This window comes from Sinohyriopsis cumingii, chromosome 2 (genome assembly GCF_028554795.1).
Source record: "Sinohyriopsis cumingii isolate HCF-2022 chromosome 2, ASM2855479v2, whole genome shotgun sequence".
Classification (NCBI taxonomy): domain Eukaryota; kingdom Metazoa; phylum Mollusca; class Bivalvia; order Unionida; family Unionidae; genus Sinohyriopsis; species Sinohyriopsis cumingii.
In genome coordinates this window covers 22,741,355-22,759,503 of record NC_142962.1, presented here as the reverse complement: position 1 = coordinate 22,759,503, position 18,149 = coordinate 22,741,355, and the positions used below count along the sequence as shown (strand labels likewise).

The 18,149-nt window shown below is 34.4% G+C and overlaps 2 protein-coding genes across 4 annotated transcripts in view; one reads left to right on the top strand and one right to left on the bottom strand.

Moving 5' to 3' along the window:
• Positions 1–7,174, bottom strand: part of LOC149804462 (extended synaptotagmin-1-like) — a 201,036-nt gene extending 193,862 nt beyond the window's left edge. For all 3 annotated transcript variants that reach the window (XM_089940669.1, XM_089940671.1, XM_089940670.1), the window contains exon 1: positions 6,376–7,174. In XM_089940669.1, the coding sequence (XP_089796795.1) occupies positions 6,376–6,701 (326 nt within the window). In that variant the 5' untranslated portion in view covers positions 6,702–7,174. The remainder of the gene's footprint in view (positions 1–6,375) is intronic.
• Positions 7,175–7,248: 74 nt separating this feature from the next.
• LOC149804461 (uncharacterized) overlaps positions 7,249–18,149 on the top strand; it is a 44,165-nt gene continuing 33,264 nt past the window's right edge. Inside the window, exons 1-2 of the mRNA XM_089940665.1 lie at positions 7,249–7,390; positions 9,629–9,706. Of these exons, the coding sequence (XP_089796791.1) occupies positions 7,310–7,390; positions 9,629–9,706 (159 nt within the window). The 5' untranslated portion in view covers positions 7,249–7,309. The remainder of the gene's footprint in view (positions 7,391–9,628; positions 9,707–18,149) is intronic.

Below are 18,149 nucleotides of genomic sequence, written 5' to 3'. Positions count from 1 at the left end.
AGAATCTGACACATTGGCAAACAGGTAGGAGTGAGGGTCTGGTATATGCATAGGTACCATAGTCAGGAATTTTGTCCCAATTTATCCACCAGCACAAATGGTGATGAAATTCTGGTCCAAGAGAAATCAGAGCTGATAGCGAATCCCAGTGTAGTTTCCACCTTGCAAGAAATAAACACTGCACATACAAACATCATATAGGAACCAAGTCAGCAGCAAGAAAGACAATTAAAGGTAAGCAGACACTGATGCTTTTACTCATAGTGCCCCGGAAGTGCTAGGATGCAATCTATGAGATCCCAATAGACCCAGACTAAGTTCTAGTTTGAGAGGAAGTTCATTCCATGTAAACAAAGTCCTGCAATTTATGTGACCCATCGTGGAATTTCAAAGCTCTTTTGTGTGCAAAGTGTTGTAAGTAACATAACTGTCGATTTATCTTCCTGTCTGCAGTATGTTTTACATACACATGCAACCAAAAATCACTTTAAATTATAGATACTGACATGGGTGATTTGTAATTGTATTCTTGTATTGTTTTGTATCATTTGTACCAAACACCTGGCATCACAGTGATATTGACATTTACAAGTGCAACTTATTATTATTGTTGTTGTTATTAGTCTGGTGCTTCTATTATCCTTTCAGTAGTGAAATAATAATAATAATAATAATAATAATTTTTGTCACTATAATAGAAACAAAAATTAATTGCACATTCTGTGAAATCTATGGATATTCTATAATCATGCATCACCTAACAGATAGTTATTATTATTATTAATTTTTTGGTGTTATTGTTCCAGTGCTTCTATTATCTTTTCAGTAATAATAATAATATTATTATTATTATAATTATTATCATTGTAATTAAATATTTTTGCCATAATTTCATGTGTTAATGTTTGTTTTTGCTATTCTTCTTCTTATTATTATTATTATTTTAATAAAAAGTTTTATCATTAAAACAGAAATAATAATAAAAATCTACTATGATTTATAGGTTCCAGTTTTGTTGTCATCTTCGGTAAAATCATGTTACTTGTAAATGTAGCTAAATTATCTTGGTCACAGTGATCACTTTAAATCCTACTCCACCAAACTTTATGGTGTGTGTTCATGCATTCTGACATTCTTTCTTTTTAGAAAAATATGACCACCCCTTTGCTAACAGTTTTGCACAACAAATATCATTTCAGGCATGAATTAATACTTTTTGTTATTCAAATGTCAAACTCTTACTGTACAACAAAAAACCAATGATGTGAGATAAAATCAAAAGTGTTCCACATCAGGGATCTACCTGCCTGCAGTGCCATCTAAAGTATCAATTCAAAATAAAACAGGCCAATGTCCCTCATTGTAAATTAAATCCAAAAGAGTCATAAAAGTTCAATCAGAAGTTCTAAAATAAAGAATATTACAATGAATTCAAAAGGTATGCCAAATGAATTCAAATTTTTAATGTGCTGATATGCCAATAGCCTGCAATAGTCCTGATGTGCTAGCAGTCTTGATTTATCACAATGATATAATCCAATGTCCTTGAATGAATTCACAATAATCCCAAAATATTGATTTAACCCAAAAATAATAATGAGCAACTTGTAATTCAAGTAAATAATTTAAATAAATCCTCTCAAATATTAACTGAAACAGATTAAATTGATTCCACAAAGACTATGTTAAGATAAAGAATGAGCAATTCTGGTGTAAACAATTTTAACATAAAAAGCTAAGACACAATAACAGAACCAGAATAACGGTCATTTTCTCATCAAATTTGTAAACAACTTGCTTCTAGAACATTCTTAATTACCCCCTACCAAAAAAGGGACTTGAACTCAACATCTATAAACATGTTCAGCTCTAAGTAATAATGATCTTCAAATAAAATCTAAAATCAAAGATAAGAATTAGCTATGTAATATGTTGTTTATAAAGAAAGCACATGAATCAGGTAAATGTAGGCCCAACTCCTACCCTCAATTACAGACAAAGGTCAATTACACAATACAAATTAAACATACATAGCATATAATTAAGAACAAAAGCCAGCACACAACACAAACTAAATATATCCAACAAAAGATTTATTATCAAATTTCCCGCCTTATTGGTAACCTGGAAGAGTAGAACATGGTGTACTTATCCTTTAGAACCCTCTCAAATGCCCCTTTCTGCAAAAGGGTATGCACCTTCTCCCGTTTATTTTCATTAGACTGGAATAAAAGAAGAGACCACAACATGCACTAACAGAGACATCTGGGAGAGAGATGCATGAAAAGGGAGAGCTTGAGTCCCTAGGGTTGTACCCTCCCTTTCTTTGATAAGGAAAGAATGGAGGGTCAGAGCACTTCCTCCCTGGGGCTCTGTGGTGAGTTTTGTGTACTGAACACAACAAATGAGGAGAATGTCTGGAATGAGGTTGTAGATTGAACTTGGGCTGTGTCTGTTTGAAGAACTTGGCAGATGGCCCCTAAGCAAGGATCACATTAAGATGCTTCCTGGCCAATTGTGATGGACCAGGACCAGTTGTGAAAGATTTATGTTGATGATCCTACAAGTTTTGAGAAGTCACAATATGGATGAGTCCCCTGAAGAGGGTCACAATTTCCAACAAGCAGCCCTTAGAAGATCTTTACTATGTTAAATAAGATATTCCAGGAGTCCATTTTGACAGCACTGTGGATGTGCAGAAATCCCACAGTTAACAGCACTGTCACATGTGGTTGGATTCATTACAGCATTTTTCAGCATAGTAAACAAAGTAGGTGAGAAGAGATCAGCATGAGAAGTTACTGTGATGAGTTACTTGGCTCTATGTTTCATGGCTTCAGTTGATGTAATAGGAAGGTATGCCCTAGTACTAGTTGAAATACCCACTTTGGTAGTGATCAGCATCCAAGTGGGGAGGTTTAAAAGGTCACTTCCAGAAACATACCCAGTAAATGGTGGTATAAACCAGTGGTCTCAATGTTAAGGGATGGACAGACCAACTTCAATGATGCAGATTGACATTTGACCTGCTGAGAACATCAGAGATTTCCTCAATTAAGGACAGAATGAGGAAGGAGTGGGAGGAGTAGTTAGAGTTATGAGAGCTGTTCCAATGGACAGGGTGGTTTTAGGGAACAAATCCTCAGGTAAGAGGCAGGAAATAATATTTATCAAGAACCAGACATCCTCCTTCTCCATATCCAAATGAGAAGAAGGAGTGGGCTTGATAGGAGACATCAGTGGCACTGTTTCTACCTAAAACTCGAGTCAACAAGGATAGAGAGGGCATCATCATCAGCTTCTAGCAACATAAACTGCCATAAAAATAAGGCATGCAGTACACAACCTTCCTAAGTTGACCCAAATGGGAGGGAGGGAGCAACACACTGTTGTGGGCACAAGGTGTGTGAAGCACTATCTTCATCTTGACATTATTCTCTGAAAGTGAACACCAATTAAGACACTATGTATTATTTCACATGTGAAACTTTCCTGCTTGTATGTACATGTGATGCATTGTCCCAGTGTATTTGACAAGGTAAACAGTAATTCACTGTCTTTTCTTTAATAAGGAACATATTCATTTGTTAAACCTTTATTGTTCTCCAGGAGAACTGCGAACAAACACACTCTCAGAACAACAGGTCATTAATTTAAGCAGCAAATACACCTCACTTCATCATGTCAGATATGAAAATGACCATAACAATGTCACCTAGTGTTTCCCCCAGGAACTAAAAAGGCATCACAAGTATCCTCCAAAATGGGCATGTAAACTCGTATCTCAGGATCAAAACATCACCATACTTATTGATGAATTTATGCTGCTGTTGTTGTCATCGTTTATCTTATCAGATGATTGTTAATATTAATATTATTATTATTATTATTGTCAGGGAACTGCAGTAACTAAGCTGGAAGACCATGGGTTTCATAATCCATGAGACATGACTTTTATACCAACATAGGCCAGCCTAGATTGGCTTCTTCTTGGTAAAAGGGACTCGCATTTTCACTACAAAAATATAATTAGCATTATTATCATTGTAAAATTAGGAAATTATGGGAGCAGTTAACTTGTATAGTTCTAAAAATCACATTTGATATGTAGTGCACCAAACAAATTGCAGGAGTAAAATGTATGATATAGTCACTTTCACAGTACAGTGTATTGATTTCTTTTATTCATGTTTTCTTAGCAAAAGAGTGCATAGTTAATTATATGCACAAATTTATTATCTTACTTACATTACTAATACCTTCAAAAAATCAAATTGGGTCTCACAGTGGATGGAATCCTATCCTAGCATACACGTATAGAAAATATTTACAAAAACATAGAAAATGTTAGATATATTACAAAGTCTGATATTCACATTTGACAGAAATATTGTTTCTTCATGTCACCTTTCAAAGACCTCTTTTGGATCATGGGGATATTATCTGGATAACTGCACCCAGCATGAAAAAGATGAAATATAAAAAGTACAAGCTGAAGCAGAAAGAATCGTTTGTAGGGCAACAAAATCTACATCATCTGCTAGAAATCTGGAGGAGACAAAAATTAACATTTTATAATTTACATGATTGCATGTCATTAAATTTATAACTTAAAAGTATTGAAACCTATCAGAAACTATCTACCAAAAAAGGAAGTCTTTCTGAGAGAGTCAGCTTCAATACAGTGCTATCCAACATTATTGTAACTTCTGAGATGACTTGGAAACAATCAGTGTATCATTCAGAATAAACAAAACTGACCATAACATCAACTGGCTGCAAAAATGATTTGTATTGGAAGCGATAAAACCTCTAATCATATTTTCTCAACTGCTTGCCAAAAATTGTCCACTGAATGCAAACTGCCATAAGCAACACAGTTCCAATAAACCAAGAGCATTACCAGAGTGTTAATCAGCAGTGATCTAATGCAAGACAAATACAGCCTTACATGGGGAAAAGAGTAGCATGGCATGGCACTGTCTGAAAACAAACTGGTGAAACATTATCACCTATATAACAATATCAACATATTCTGTGTATCATACATACATATTATGATTTATATGTCATGATCTTTGTACATATAAACTTTTTGACTTTACCCATCATGCATAACAATATGCTAAATGCACTGTATCCTAACAGAATTTAACACAACATCAGTATGTATCACAAAAATATGCTAAAAGCAATGCATCCCATCAAGTATGACAATGTCAACAATAAATTCTGCAATGTGTGGCAATGACATAACAATAAAAGGTCTTGGTGTACGTAACATTATCACAACTTTGCATCCAATGTACTTTGCATCCAATATTGCATATAAACATGGCTGCTTGAAAGACTTCTGGACTTTTTTGTCTGTGACTCTCATTTTTCAGTTTTCAAAACTTGGTCTACAGTTTTCTATGAAATGTGGTTCTGGACTTTCATTTTCAAAAGCCTACAGCGAGCTCTTGTATGCCAAAAAAAATGAACACAAGGAGAATACATCTTTTTCAGAATTGAAATAACTTATGAATGTGAAATGCAGAAGTGAAATTGATTCAAGCACCTTATACATTTACAGAATCATCACAATTACTTCTGCAAGATTAGGGTAATTCCCGGTGGTCTGATGTCACATTTTTGCAACATCACCTGTACTAAGAAACGTTAAAATTGTATGTACTACTTGAGTTATTTCATCTTTAAAATTTCCTATATGTGGGAATCTGGTATAACCAGAATGCACTGCATCATGTAGGAATAACCTTAATACGTGGGTTACTGAAGTGTTCTCAAAAGACTCTGAACCCTCAGGCTCAAACTCAGGATTTCAGCCATGAGTCTTATCAAGAGTCCCGATGCTATTTATATTTACTTTTGGAAACCATGTTAACAAGATCAAAGAGAAAACAAAAAGTGTATTATCAGATGATTTAAGGTCTTTCATTTATCTCTTAAAAGCAACTGATAAAAGTTAAATTTAATCTATGCTTTACCAAAATCTGATCCTGGTACTGAATGCTTCTGTTGCACTTCTACTGTATTTTCTTTCCGGAGATGGGAAAATGTTCTCTCTCTCTCAGTCAAATACTTTTTTGTGTGGAATCTGCCTGAATCTCATCAATGATCCATCTCATAAACCCATCTCTCTCATACATCTCATCATCTCATAAAATATTATGAAAATATAAAACCTTGCCAAAAACGATTTAATCACTGCTTCTGTTTGTTACCACCTACACCAACAAGTAGTTTTCTGCCTTTTTTCTGACATTACTGGTGGCATAATGTCAGAAAAATAAAATGCAGAGAAGAACTTGTTGGTCTATATTGCCACTTAAAAATGTTTTTAAAAAATGCTTTGTATCTTTCTCTACTTACCATCTATTAATAAGAAAGTTTAGCCACTCCACTGTTTCATTGCGACGTAGAGCTTTCTTCCTAAACAGATGCTCTTCATGCCAAAGCAGATGACTTTTGACAAGATTGGAAAATCGAGTCGTCCATAGAAGGAAAAGTCCACCAAGTAAAAAGAAAACCCATGTGAACGAAAATGATAGAGTGCCCAATACCCAAGATATGCTCATACATAGGGCTACTATCAAATAAATCCCAGCGAAATGTCCAGCTGTGCCATTTGGAGGATTGAAAACTGTTTTCTCTTTTTGTCTCTGATGAGACTTCACAGTACCATTCGCCTGCTTCATTTCAGTTGCAGCAAACCTGGAGACACCTGTTCTTCAAGCGTAGCTTCTGCAGATACCGTGCTTGAACTGGAATCTAAATGTCTCAGAAAATTCCAATGACAGTAATCGGTGTAACTTTAAAAATCAAATGTATTCAGACAGATGCAAACAGTGGTGGGGATATTATTCGAAAATACGTAACTTTTAGTCAATTCCGTTCATGCTGTGAACAATGACAGCTTTACTGAGTAAATATTTAGTTGAAAATAATCGCATTTCCTGAGTCAATGGCAATGCTTTGGTAGTTGACTGTTCATGATGCATTCTAATATTCGTTTGCTCTGGATGTTTTGATGTTCAACTAAAAGAATCCTTTCAAATCTGTCCATTTCGAGTCACATGTCGGCCAGCTAAAAAGACAAAACTTACGCACACCCAAGGGAAAAATATGAACGCTGTTGTTATGCACCAGATATATACTACTTGTGTCGACATGTACCAGATGATCTAAGGGAGGTTACTATGTCATAACTTTTGCGCACCAATCAGAATCGAGGATGCTAAATTCAAAGTGGAAGGCGGTCATAACCCAAATAGTATAAACATAAGAGGCAGTGGCAGAGAAAACCATGGAAGTAGATCTAACGAGTCTCAAATACTCTGAATTACAACAGCTTGCCAAAAAAGTTGGCGTCAAAGCCAACGTGAAGGTGCATAGTAATATGTTTGCATGCTTTCCGTGGGTGGATTGTGTGATACGCATACAAATAGTATAACACTTTCCGTTGACGATGTTTTTAATTTGCTTTCCATCCTTAATAATACAGTAGTTTGTTCCACATAACATCGCGAATTTTATCCTATCTGTAACTCAGTAAATTTTCAGGTCAGCATCATTAAATGTTGCTAAAAGTACTTTATTCGTTTCACACGAAGTATTGAAAACGAATTAAATGCTTTTAGCTACATTTTTCCTGAACATTAATAAGCATGTTCACACTGAAATTTTATATACCACCATGTCGGCCAATTCTGCGCGTCGGTACATCATTTCAGTAAACATTGGATTACGTTCTTTTCTCGGTCAAAAATCTATTTTGTATCAAGAAAGAACGATCGTACTTTAATTAGGAAAGTGATATTTATGAAGTGTACACAAATATCACGCATTTCGACTCGAAAGGCATATGAAAATATGATTCCTAACTGTCAGCATGAAGACCCACTCCATGACCTTCTTAAACCTGTAACCCAAAAAATCCTATTTTCTATGTATCATTTAGAATCATACAAATAAATACATTATATAAAAGATGGCAATGTAAACCTTAAAAAGTTCTGCATTTTAGTCCAAGTTTCCAATTTTCCAAGAAGTTGTCCCACATGTACAATATTGTCTTCTACCCAACGTGTCAACTTGCCGCTAGAAGGGCATTCTCAAGAATTTCCTGGTGTATAGCCTGTTTCTAAATTCTTTAGTAATTCTTCCTCATAAACAAGACATTGTAAACACATTACATTATATTCATTGTTGTTTCTCTTTCACATAATAGCTTTTTTAATTATAAAATGTTGAGCTTTACTAATGTTTTTTTACAAGATCGGTTTAGTTTGCTTAAAATCACTTGCTATTTATTGGTATTGTTACATTAAATTTTGTAAAACTAGCTACAAACCTGACCTAATCACTCAAATGAAATGCTGACAGAAACAGTCCAGAGTAATATATTTCATTTCTGTAGCCCGATGGAAAAACTTCTTTTCAAAGCTGTGTACAGAATAGGCAGACATATCCTGAGTCATAAAAACATGGGGGTGGTATCCCGTGTGTCCAAAATTAATATTTTGAACAGAATATTCTGGTGACAATTGCCTCATTTCAAATGGTAAGCATTGCAGTATTTTATTTTTGTCAGTCGGTGGAATTGTTTTGCTTCAGTATTGGAGATGGAAACCTTAGGTGTGCAGAAATGCTAGACAGCATTGTAATATTATCAAATAATTGTAGTTTTCAGAGAAGTACAGCTCCTAGTCAACACATAGGCCTACTGCTTGTGGGATAAAAACAAAAACATCAGTCACTTAGCAATCATCTGCAGAGACAGGAAGAATGGATTTCTATTATAGTACAAGACACACGGGTCATGTAGGCATTCTAGTCCTACATGTAAGACATGTCACATGTTATTTATGTTTTAGTGCTACGTCTTACTACCCAAATGAACAGCCTTGTATATCGTGTTCAGCTGTCAGTTAACATCGGAACGAGTAGTCAAAGTTTCAGGAATATCTCACACTTGGCAGCCCATATGGACACTCTTCCACAAATTGATATGTAATTAATATACTTACTGTTCTGTTTTTATTCTGGTTGAATCAAAATCTGATACTTGCAAATGGATGTATTTTGCTGTTCCGTTGATATGCATTTGAATTTGTTGAAATGCGATGGTAGTCGAGGTATGCAGAAGTAGGTTAATGTGCGGAATATATTTCTTAAACGAAATGAAACGTTGCTTACAATTCAGATAGGCATACTTGTCGGCAAAGCATTTAAAAACCATATTTCATCAACTTTCTTCAGAGAACCTTTCTGATTACTGCTACCTGTTTAGTAGGTGGACAATATTTGCACTAGCGTAAAGTTTTCATGCCAGATCAAACAGTTAAAGGTCAAGGTCAGTTGGTGTCAGATTGTGGCAGTTTTATATATCTAGCAGCTATAGTTGCGTAGGGGGATTAGTCACTCCTACAATGACTATTCTGTCATTATGATTAATTGAAGGAGTCTAGACAAAGCATTTAATGAAATTCTTGTGAAATATAAGTTATTACCTACTAATATAATGGAATGTATTACATCATGCTCAAGCATGTGATTAAAATGTCCATATTAAACAACTTTGACTTTGAATTATATATATATTATTTCACTTGTCTCTTTTCAGCAAGCAAGACTTATTCAAGCTCTAAGAAGTTACTATGATCAAGAGAAGGGTTCAAGGGATGCAGCCCGAGATTTACAGGTACTGAGAGCTAAGATGGCTGACATTTTTCCACTTAACTGTGAATTTTCTTGGGGTGATAAATTTCATGCATTTCTTAGCTGCTACAAATTTAAATACCCAATAAACAAGGATCACTTTGTGTATACAAATAGAATCATATTTCCAATCCACAAATTTAAGTACTGACTAAAATGTAATTTATTTGAAAACCACCAGTTATAATGTGAATTCACAATATATTTAAGATTTGATGCAGAATATAGAATAAGTAAGTCTTAAGATTGTCAATGTTGCATTTTGCAAAAAGCAATCCTGGTTTTTCAAGAAAAAGTATACTGATACTTTATATTTGATGAATTGTTTGGCAGATTAAATAACAAGGATCCAATATAAAACAATGATTTCTCTGATTTTGGTTGTAGTGGGGAAATTTCTTTTCAGCTCATGGTGACAAAATTAATTTTTTAAAAATCTGTTACATTTTTGCTTTTTCAAGGTTAGGCTTATAAGCACACGCCCCCTGTTCCCTTGAAACTATAGCCAGATTATGCCCAGGATATTTTCTTAGTACTAAGGCTGTCATCTTTGAAACATTTTTAAACATTTATGCGGCCGTTGAAAACTAAATGATTCTATTTAACCCTTTGCTCCACAAGTATGCTTTGTTTCACCTTTACAATTTCCTCTGCCCACCGACATTTATACATGACTACATTTTTGCCTTTGACACCTGTTTCATCTGCACATAATTACATTTTTGTCTTTGTCCCATCTACACATTAAGTATTGTTGATTCATCACAGGGTAACATAGCTGCCAACCCTCACGAATTTGGTGTGAATTTCACGACTTTTTCAGCGATTCACAGATTCACGCCGCAAGCCAAAAATTCACGAATTCTCCAATCCTCAATTATTTTAAATCTTTAATAAAATAACCGATTTCCCGTTAAGCGCTAGTTGTGATATTCGCAGTTGCCGAAACGATCCGGTACTGCTGGTCGCGATATTAGTAGATCTACAGCCGATTAGTACAATTGGCCCGGTAGCAAGCATTTTAGCCAATTTTAATCTATATGTATAAGAATAGTTTTACGAATGGTTTTGAGAGAAACTGGGGCCTAACCAGAATTTTGCTCCTTGCATGCGTCACTAACACTGATTTGAGTTACGGTTCAGCATCGATTTTGAAAATGTCTTTGCCACCAAGAAAAAAGAAATGTATTACTCAAAAAGTGAAGTTTAATTTGGAATATATCAAAAATTGGCCGTGCATTCTGCCATTAAACATTGATATTCATCATGCTTTTTGCACTCAGTGTGCCATCGCAGAGACGATGTGAGGAAGCACGTCGGTTGCAAAAAACACTTAGAAGTTAAGAAAATTAAGAATTCGCAGATTTCAGCTCCGGAATATTTTAAACAATTGACGGAAGAAATGCAGGCTACCAATACTGAAGCATTATTTGTGAGTTTTCTTGTTGAATACAATCTACCTTTATCAGCTAGTGTCCATGCTAAACATTTGTTCTGACAAAATGTTGCCGGACTCCAAAATCGATTACAAATTTTCCTGTGGAAGGACCAAAAGTGCTGCAGCTCCTGTGCATTCCTCACAGCAACAGTGCAAGCGAAAGTGTATTTTCTCTAGTGAGGAAAAATAAGACTTTAGGGCCTTCTTAGCTGCAGAAAATTTGTCAGTAATTTTAGTCACCAAGATCGACCAGCCAGCAAGAAGTCTGAACTGTTTAGAAAACAAATTTACAATCAAGCAGTTGAGGAAGTTCAAGTCTGCCACGGTATCATGTCTTGATAACTAAATATTTCTGCATATATGTAGTGTTTTAGCTTTATATTGCAAACTTGATATAGTGTAGTATTGACGGTCAGAGTGGATGGAGTTATTGTCATGGTATTTTTCACGAATTCTTGTCCAAATTCACGACTTTTATCCCTATTTTCACTAATTATGAGCCTGGAAGGTTGGCAGCTATGGGTAAATATAAGAAAGTCAAACCTTAGAAAAGGTGTTTACCAACATTTTAATGATGTATGTTGTATATTTAATTTTGTTTGTTTGTTGGCTTTTGTCATTAATTGAGGGTAGGAATTTGGCCATCTTGACTGTCTTTTAAAAAAAATATAAACATATCACTTAGCTAATTTTTGTCTATAATTTTAGATTATATTTTAAGATCATTATTACTAGGAGGCAAACATGTTTACTTGGATCTGAGTTCATCGCATTTGGTATTCCCCTGGGAAAAACCTGCTGTACCTGATGTTTTACATGTGTTTTACTAACATATTAGTAATAGACCTGATCTTGTTGACAATTTAGAATGTTCTAGTAATGTACTTCTGACCTTTATCCTGGTCCTTATATTGTGAATTAGAGTTTTAAATAAGGGAGAAGTAAGCATACATTCTTTATTCCTAGCTTAACATCTGAAGTGAAATCTGTCTTTTAGTTGTGTACAGTTTTTATTCAAGAGGATTTATTTATTTAAATTGTTCATTGGAATTACAAAGTGCTCATTATTACTTTTTCTGGCTAAAACTATTTTGGGATCATACTGTATTGTGATTCATCAAAACTGTTAGCACATCAACTATGCAGGCTATTAGCACATCAGCACATTCAAAATTGGAATTAAATTGGAAACACTGCTTGAATTCATGTGGAAAATACACATTTGGACTTTTGGGATTTAATTCACAATACTGTAAGATCTTTTAAATTTTTACTTATATTCTAGGGAAATAAATTATTTGCTGAATATTCTTGGGAAATAAATTATTTGTTGAATTATACAAAACTTTTTGGGTTTTTTTCCTTCTATTGCTTAGTTTAAGACCATGTGGTAGTAACAGACGTATTTCATGCTATTTAGCAATGTAAATCTAAACTTTTAACAGACTAATTATACATAGTAGGAGTTTCCCAAGCCACATCCAGAATGACTCTATTAATCAAGGGTAATGCCACATTTTGATGCCCTTTTCAACATATGTAAGTTATTTGAAACTGATGCAGAAAAGATATCATAATCACAAATGAGACTTTTGTGATTTTTGGTAACCACTGATTTTGCATGGATGCCGTTTTTTGACTATAAACATGCCAGGATGCAAAGATGGTGAGCAAGGCATGATTTCAAGCATCATGACTCACAAATCAATATTATAAAGAATGACTTAAGAAAGACATTTATTGAGCTCATTGCAAATTATGTCTTAAGGTTCGAGTTAACTTCTACAGGGTACTCATCGACCCTAACAATCAATTAACCAGGTACCCAATCAAAGGAAAATTTTATTAAATGTGAACCTGAACTGCTTTGTTGTAGGTTCATAGATGCCAGTCCACAAGAGATGTGTGTAATTATTACTAATATAAGGGGCAAAAAAGCATTAATCTGTAAAGTACTATTTTTTTGTACTTTTCCGGATGCAACTTGTTTTTATGTTTTACGAAATTCCTCTCCTAACATATTTCAGTCACATACAATCCATGAGTCACAGCGATAGAGCCTGTTTTTCTTTCAGTTCTTTCATTTTAGACTGGTCAGCTACATATGTGTTTATCAAAATAGAATGAATCTGTCACACATGGTTTCAGACTCCAGAAACACATCTATTTTTTTTGGGAGCTGTTGCATGTACAGGTACTATAATTAGAAAATAAGGAAATTAGAAAGAAGTTTAACAATGAAGAAATGCGCAACTGCCAATATCAGCCTCGAACTGTAATAATTATTCTGCGTCTTGCTTGCTCCTTGTGTCTTTGATCTGAACTTAAAAACATGTTTGTTTGAGGGGACAGGGTTGAAAATTTTAAATAGTACACAGTTGTCCGTTTTATTACCCAGGTTATTATCAACAGGCTAACTCCCATGTACCTGTTGACATCTTTACTTCAGGCGAAATATCATGCATTGTATTGTATATCACTTTAAGTTGTTCAAAACACGAAATCGTCAATAATTGAGGGACATTATATCAATAACAAAATTAAGAATGTATTGTTTGTTTCTTCGTCTTTTCAGTATGAAAACTAACAGACAAGTGAAATTTTGCATTTGCATAAGGGAATTCTGATTTCATCAGGGCTATTTCATCCTTGTCTTGTAATAATTTTATTGGAAGTGAGAAAGGATTTATCTGGTTTCAGTTACAACAAAATACCTGATTTAATTAATAACAATGGTTCTAACATTTTGTTGTCAGATATCAACATTGAAATGTCTTCAGATTTAAGTAACACTGATGATTAGCCTGGTTGGTTAATAGATGTGCAAGATAATGAAACATTGTAATTGAAATTTGCAGATCAACAACAGGCTAACATCCAGGTACCTGTTGACATCTTTTAAAAAAACTAAAGGAAACCTTAATAAATAACAGAAACCTAAAATTCTGAAAAACTGGTAAACAGCTCTACACTGACCCCACAAAAAGTGTTGTTGTGCACATGATTTTTTAGGTTAACCTAGCAATCTAGAAAGAACATAAACTATGCAAATTAAAGAATCCTGTAATTTTAATTATTTATTATTTTTTTGCTTTTGTTTTTTTTTCTTCTTCATTCTGCATACTTTATCAGATTTGTAATAAATGTTTTGCACACCATGGAGATGATCTTGTAGCTGTTGTGTCTTAAACCACAAAAATGTTTGAAAACCTTGGGGGAAAACCTAAAAAAATGACCTAAAAGTTTAGCGATCAATTTCACTTTTAAGCCTGTATGGTGCACCATCAATGACTGGGTAAAAAAATGATTTAGTTGTTGTTTTGTGTTTAACACCATTTTCTCAGTGAAAGATAGACTGAATATGGTGGCCAGTATAACTGGTGGAGGAAGAACCCAGGAAAACCGTGTAAGAACCACCAACCCACAGGAAGCTGCTTTCTTGCGTACCCACATTGTCCAAATCCAAGACTCAAACCCACATGGACAAAAGTGTGATGAAAGTGATTTGTAAAGGCAAGCACTTTAGACCACTTGATCAACCAGTGCCCCTAAAATGGTTTAATATCTATAATAAAAACAGGATTCTCCATTTGCTATGGGTGTTCACTCTATTGCAAATGAACTTTATGCACATGTCAAGCTGCAAGAATAAGTAACTTAAATGAAGAAATACCAGGAATTATTGTATGATCTTTTAAATGTCAAGCACAGAGGAGAGAAAAACTGCATGAAATTAAGCATTCAAAGAGTCAGTATGAGGAAATTCACAGTGTGAGATGGTTTTCCATGTATTTCACTTTAGAAGCTGTTTTAAACTCTCTGTATTTCTTATCACCTACATAGATATTCTTAACCAATGGTTTTGTGTAACCCCAATGCCTACGATTGTAGAACCCCTACGCAGTATGCCCAGGGTTTCTCCAAATACATCACCACATTAAGCTTATTAGCAGCAACTGATCGTTTGATGGGCATATTTCTCAGGATGACATGGTTAAGCCTCCTTTTACAGAAAGTTGATTTGACCATGTAGAGCCCAGAAATTGACAGTATTATACAGCAACTGCTGTGGCTGAAGCAAGAAGATGAACACTTCATGAGATTTTGGTTGCTGCAGGTGGGAAGTGTGCACAGTTCAAAGGATTTAAAGTTGTTGACAGTCTGATTAGATAAAACTGCAGATTTCCAGTAGTAGATAGAGATTCTGCTTCCAATATGGCAATTTTTTATTTCATGTCAGGATTGCATAAATTCTTGTGGAGGATGACTTGTTGTGGGTTTAAAGCTTTTTTTTCTGCACATAATAGGCTATTCATGGTGGCCAATATAACTGGTGGAGGAAGAACCACCCAGGAAAACCCCAATAAGAACCGCTGACCCAAGGAAAACTATTGGCAAGCTTTCTCACATACCAAAAGCTGAGGCCAAGACTCAAGTGACAGTTGATATGGCATTGATCAGTAAAGGTGAGTCTTTTAGACCACTCAGCCACCCAGGGAGGATGAGTGTAGTAGGTCATAAATGGACAGACCTTTGTTGATCAGCCTGTCCTCAGTGATTCTGGAGCAACTCTTGGTGTGGGAAAGATGCAAATCCCTCATTAATTATGCTGCCAGAAATAGACCATGAGCAGAGGTGACTTCATACTTTAAATGCAGATTGCTTTGGGACCAAATACAGGAGTATTTGCATTTAGGGTAGCTGTTCAAAAGTGGAAGGCTTTAAAGAAAAGCAAACTGTATTCACTGGAGAAAAAGAGACAAGGGAAAACATTACTATTGAAATGTAAAGTGTGTTTTCATTGTTGTTATGTATAATATCTATATTTTGTGCTTAACTTTTGTCCATGATTGTAGATTGTACTTTAAGAATATGATAATTTGTAAATGTTTACGTAGCTAGCTTTTGTCCATGACTGTAAGTTGAAAACCTGTATATGTAATAAAAGTTCATGGTCAATGTCGTTAGACAAGGTTTTTCCATTGAAAAGTGTTACATAAATTTGATTTAATCATAAGTTTTAAAATCTTTTTTATTTAATTTCATTATATGTCAAAATAATGTAGTTTTGTTTACTAGGAACTTGATATTTTTTCAGAAAATAGTTTGATCTTGACTCTTCATTTGTAAACACCTAAAGCTGACCTAGTTCCTGACCTTGATTTTAGAAATCACTGAGACAAGCACACAACTTTTTATTTTTATCTTATTCTTAGAGTAAAATGATTGGTTTTATGTGAACGTCATACTGGGACTACGTGCTTTTAGATGTAAATACTTCTCGAAGATTCTGGAGAGTTGACCCTCATCCGGGAATCTGTTTTGTATTTCAGGTTACTGTATAATCTTTGTTTATAGAGATATTTCTGTTTGGGCTTCAAACACTTGATGTCAGGGTGTTTGTTTGTTTGTGACCAGTTTGGGAATTACATTTTAATGTTTATTCAAATTATTTGAATTCTAAAGGATAATTCTTTTTCTGGAAAAATTTGAATGCACATACAGAATTCTTGGACAAAGACATTTCATTAATTCACACACTGGAGTGTTGTTTGTGACTAACACAGAACTGTAGACCTTACAACACCACAAAGGATACAGTATACGTCATCACATTCCATCTTGGATTCTTCTTTAGGACTCGAACTTGAATTCATTAGAGCATTTCGTTATTAGGACTTCTAAAAAAAACATCATGGCTTATTCTTGGTTATTTTTGGATTTGATTCTTAAAACCTTATTATTTTTTTTTTCATTTTTACAGAGTTTATCCAGGGAAATAAAATAATTATTAAATTTTTCAAAGCTTGTTGTTTTTACTCTTTTGTGACTGTTTATTCGAGCCTAAACACATAACATAAGAAAAGTCATTACAGTCTATTATGTTGTGTCAAGTGAAAACCAGTATATGTATATATATATAGAGAGAGAGAGAGAGAGAGAGAAAGAGACAGACAGACAGGCAGAGACTTGGTAAATAAGTAATTCATTCCTGTTTTAAGATTAGTCTGTTGGAATCTTTTACAGCTGTGTTCAGATTTAATTCGAGAGGAATTATTTATTTAAATTATTCATTGGATATACTAAGTGCTTTTTGACTTTCGATTTACATTCATTTGGAATTATTGTGAACTTATTTAAAGACATTCTGGATTGTGTCATTATGGTACATTAGAAAATTCAACACTATTTGAATTTATTCAGAAGATTCAAAACTTTTGGGACGTGTCATAGGATATTTTGGATAAAGTGGGATTTAATTCACATTACTAATGTTCACTTTGTATTGAAAAGAAATGATTTGTTGGTTTCTCTTTTTCCTGTTACAATGTTTGAGGCCTAGTGCTTTAACATGTATTATTGACTATTCAGAGTTTCATACTGTTGGGTTTTGGAAATAGAATCAAAATTTTGTAATTTTAACAAGTTTATCCTTGATTTAAATAATTTGGGCAAAGTCATTGACTGGTTAAAATTTAAATGATTCTCCAGTGCAGTCTGACTCCTGAGTATGGTTGTATTAACATAGGATTACTGCTAGAAGACTTGGGCTAAGTGTTTGGTCCTAAATGTGGTGCCAACCAGTTCATCAATATTGCCACCATGGTTATCATCATAAAAATATTTTTATAGGCTCTTTTTGTGAACATATGGACATACAGACATGGAATTTTCACTAAAAGACATATCTGGTTGTTTGTGACAACTTGTAAAAAAAATGATGATGGATGGTGGTTTTCACTAGAATACTTACTGTAACATGATGCCAATGTGGACCCCTGACCCCGTTTTGAAATATCTTAAATACAGTCTGTCCCATGTTAAAATGATGCTATCAAACCTCCTACCAGGTTGCCTTGATGGCCATCCTGAAAATCTTTATATGCCCACATTTTCTAAACAGATAGTCATGTTGGCAAGGTTCTGAAGGTCTTGACTGTAGTTATTAGCTTTACTGGGTTGTAAGCACGATAACACAAACAAGTGT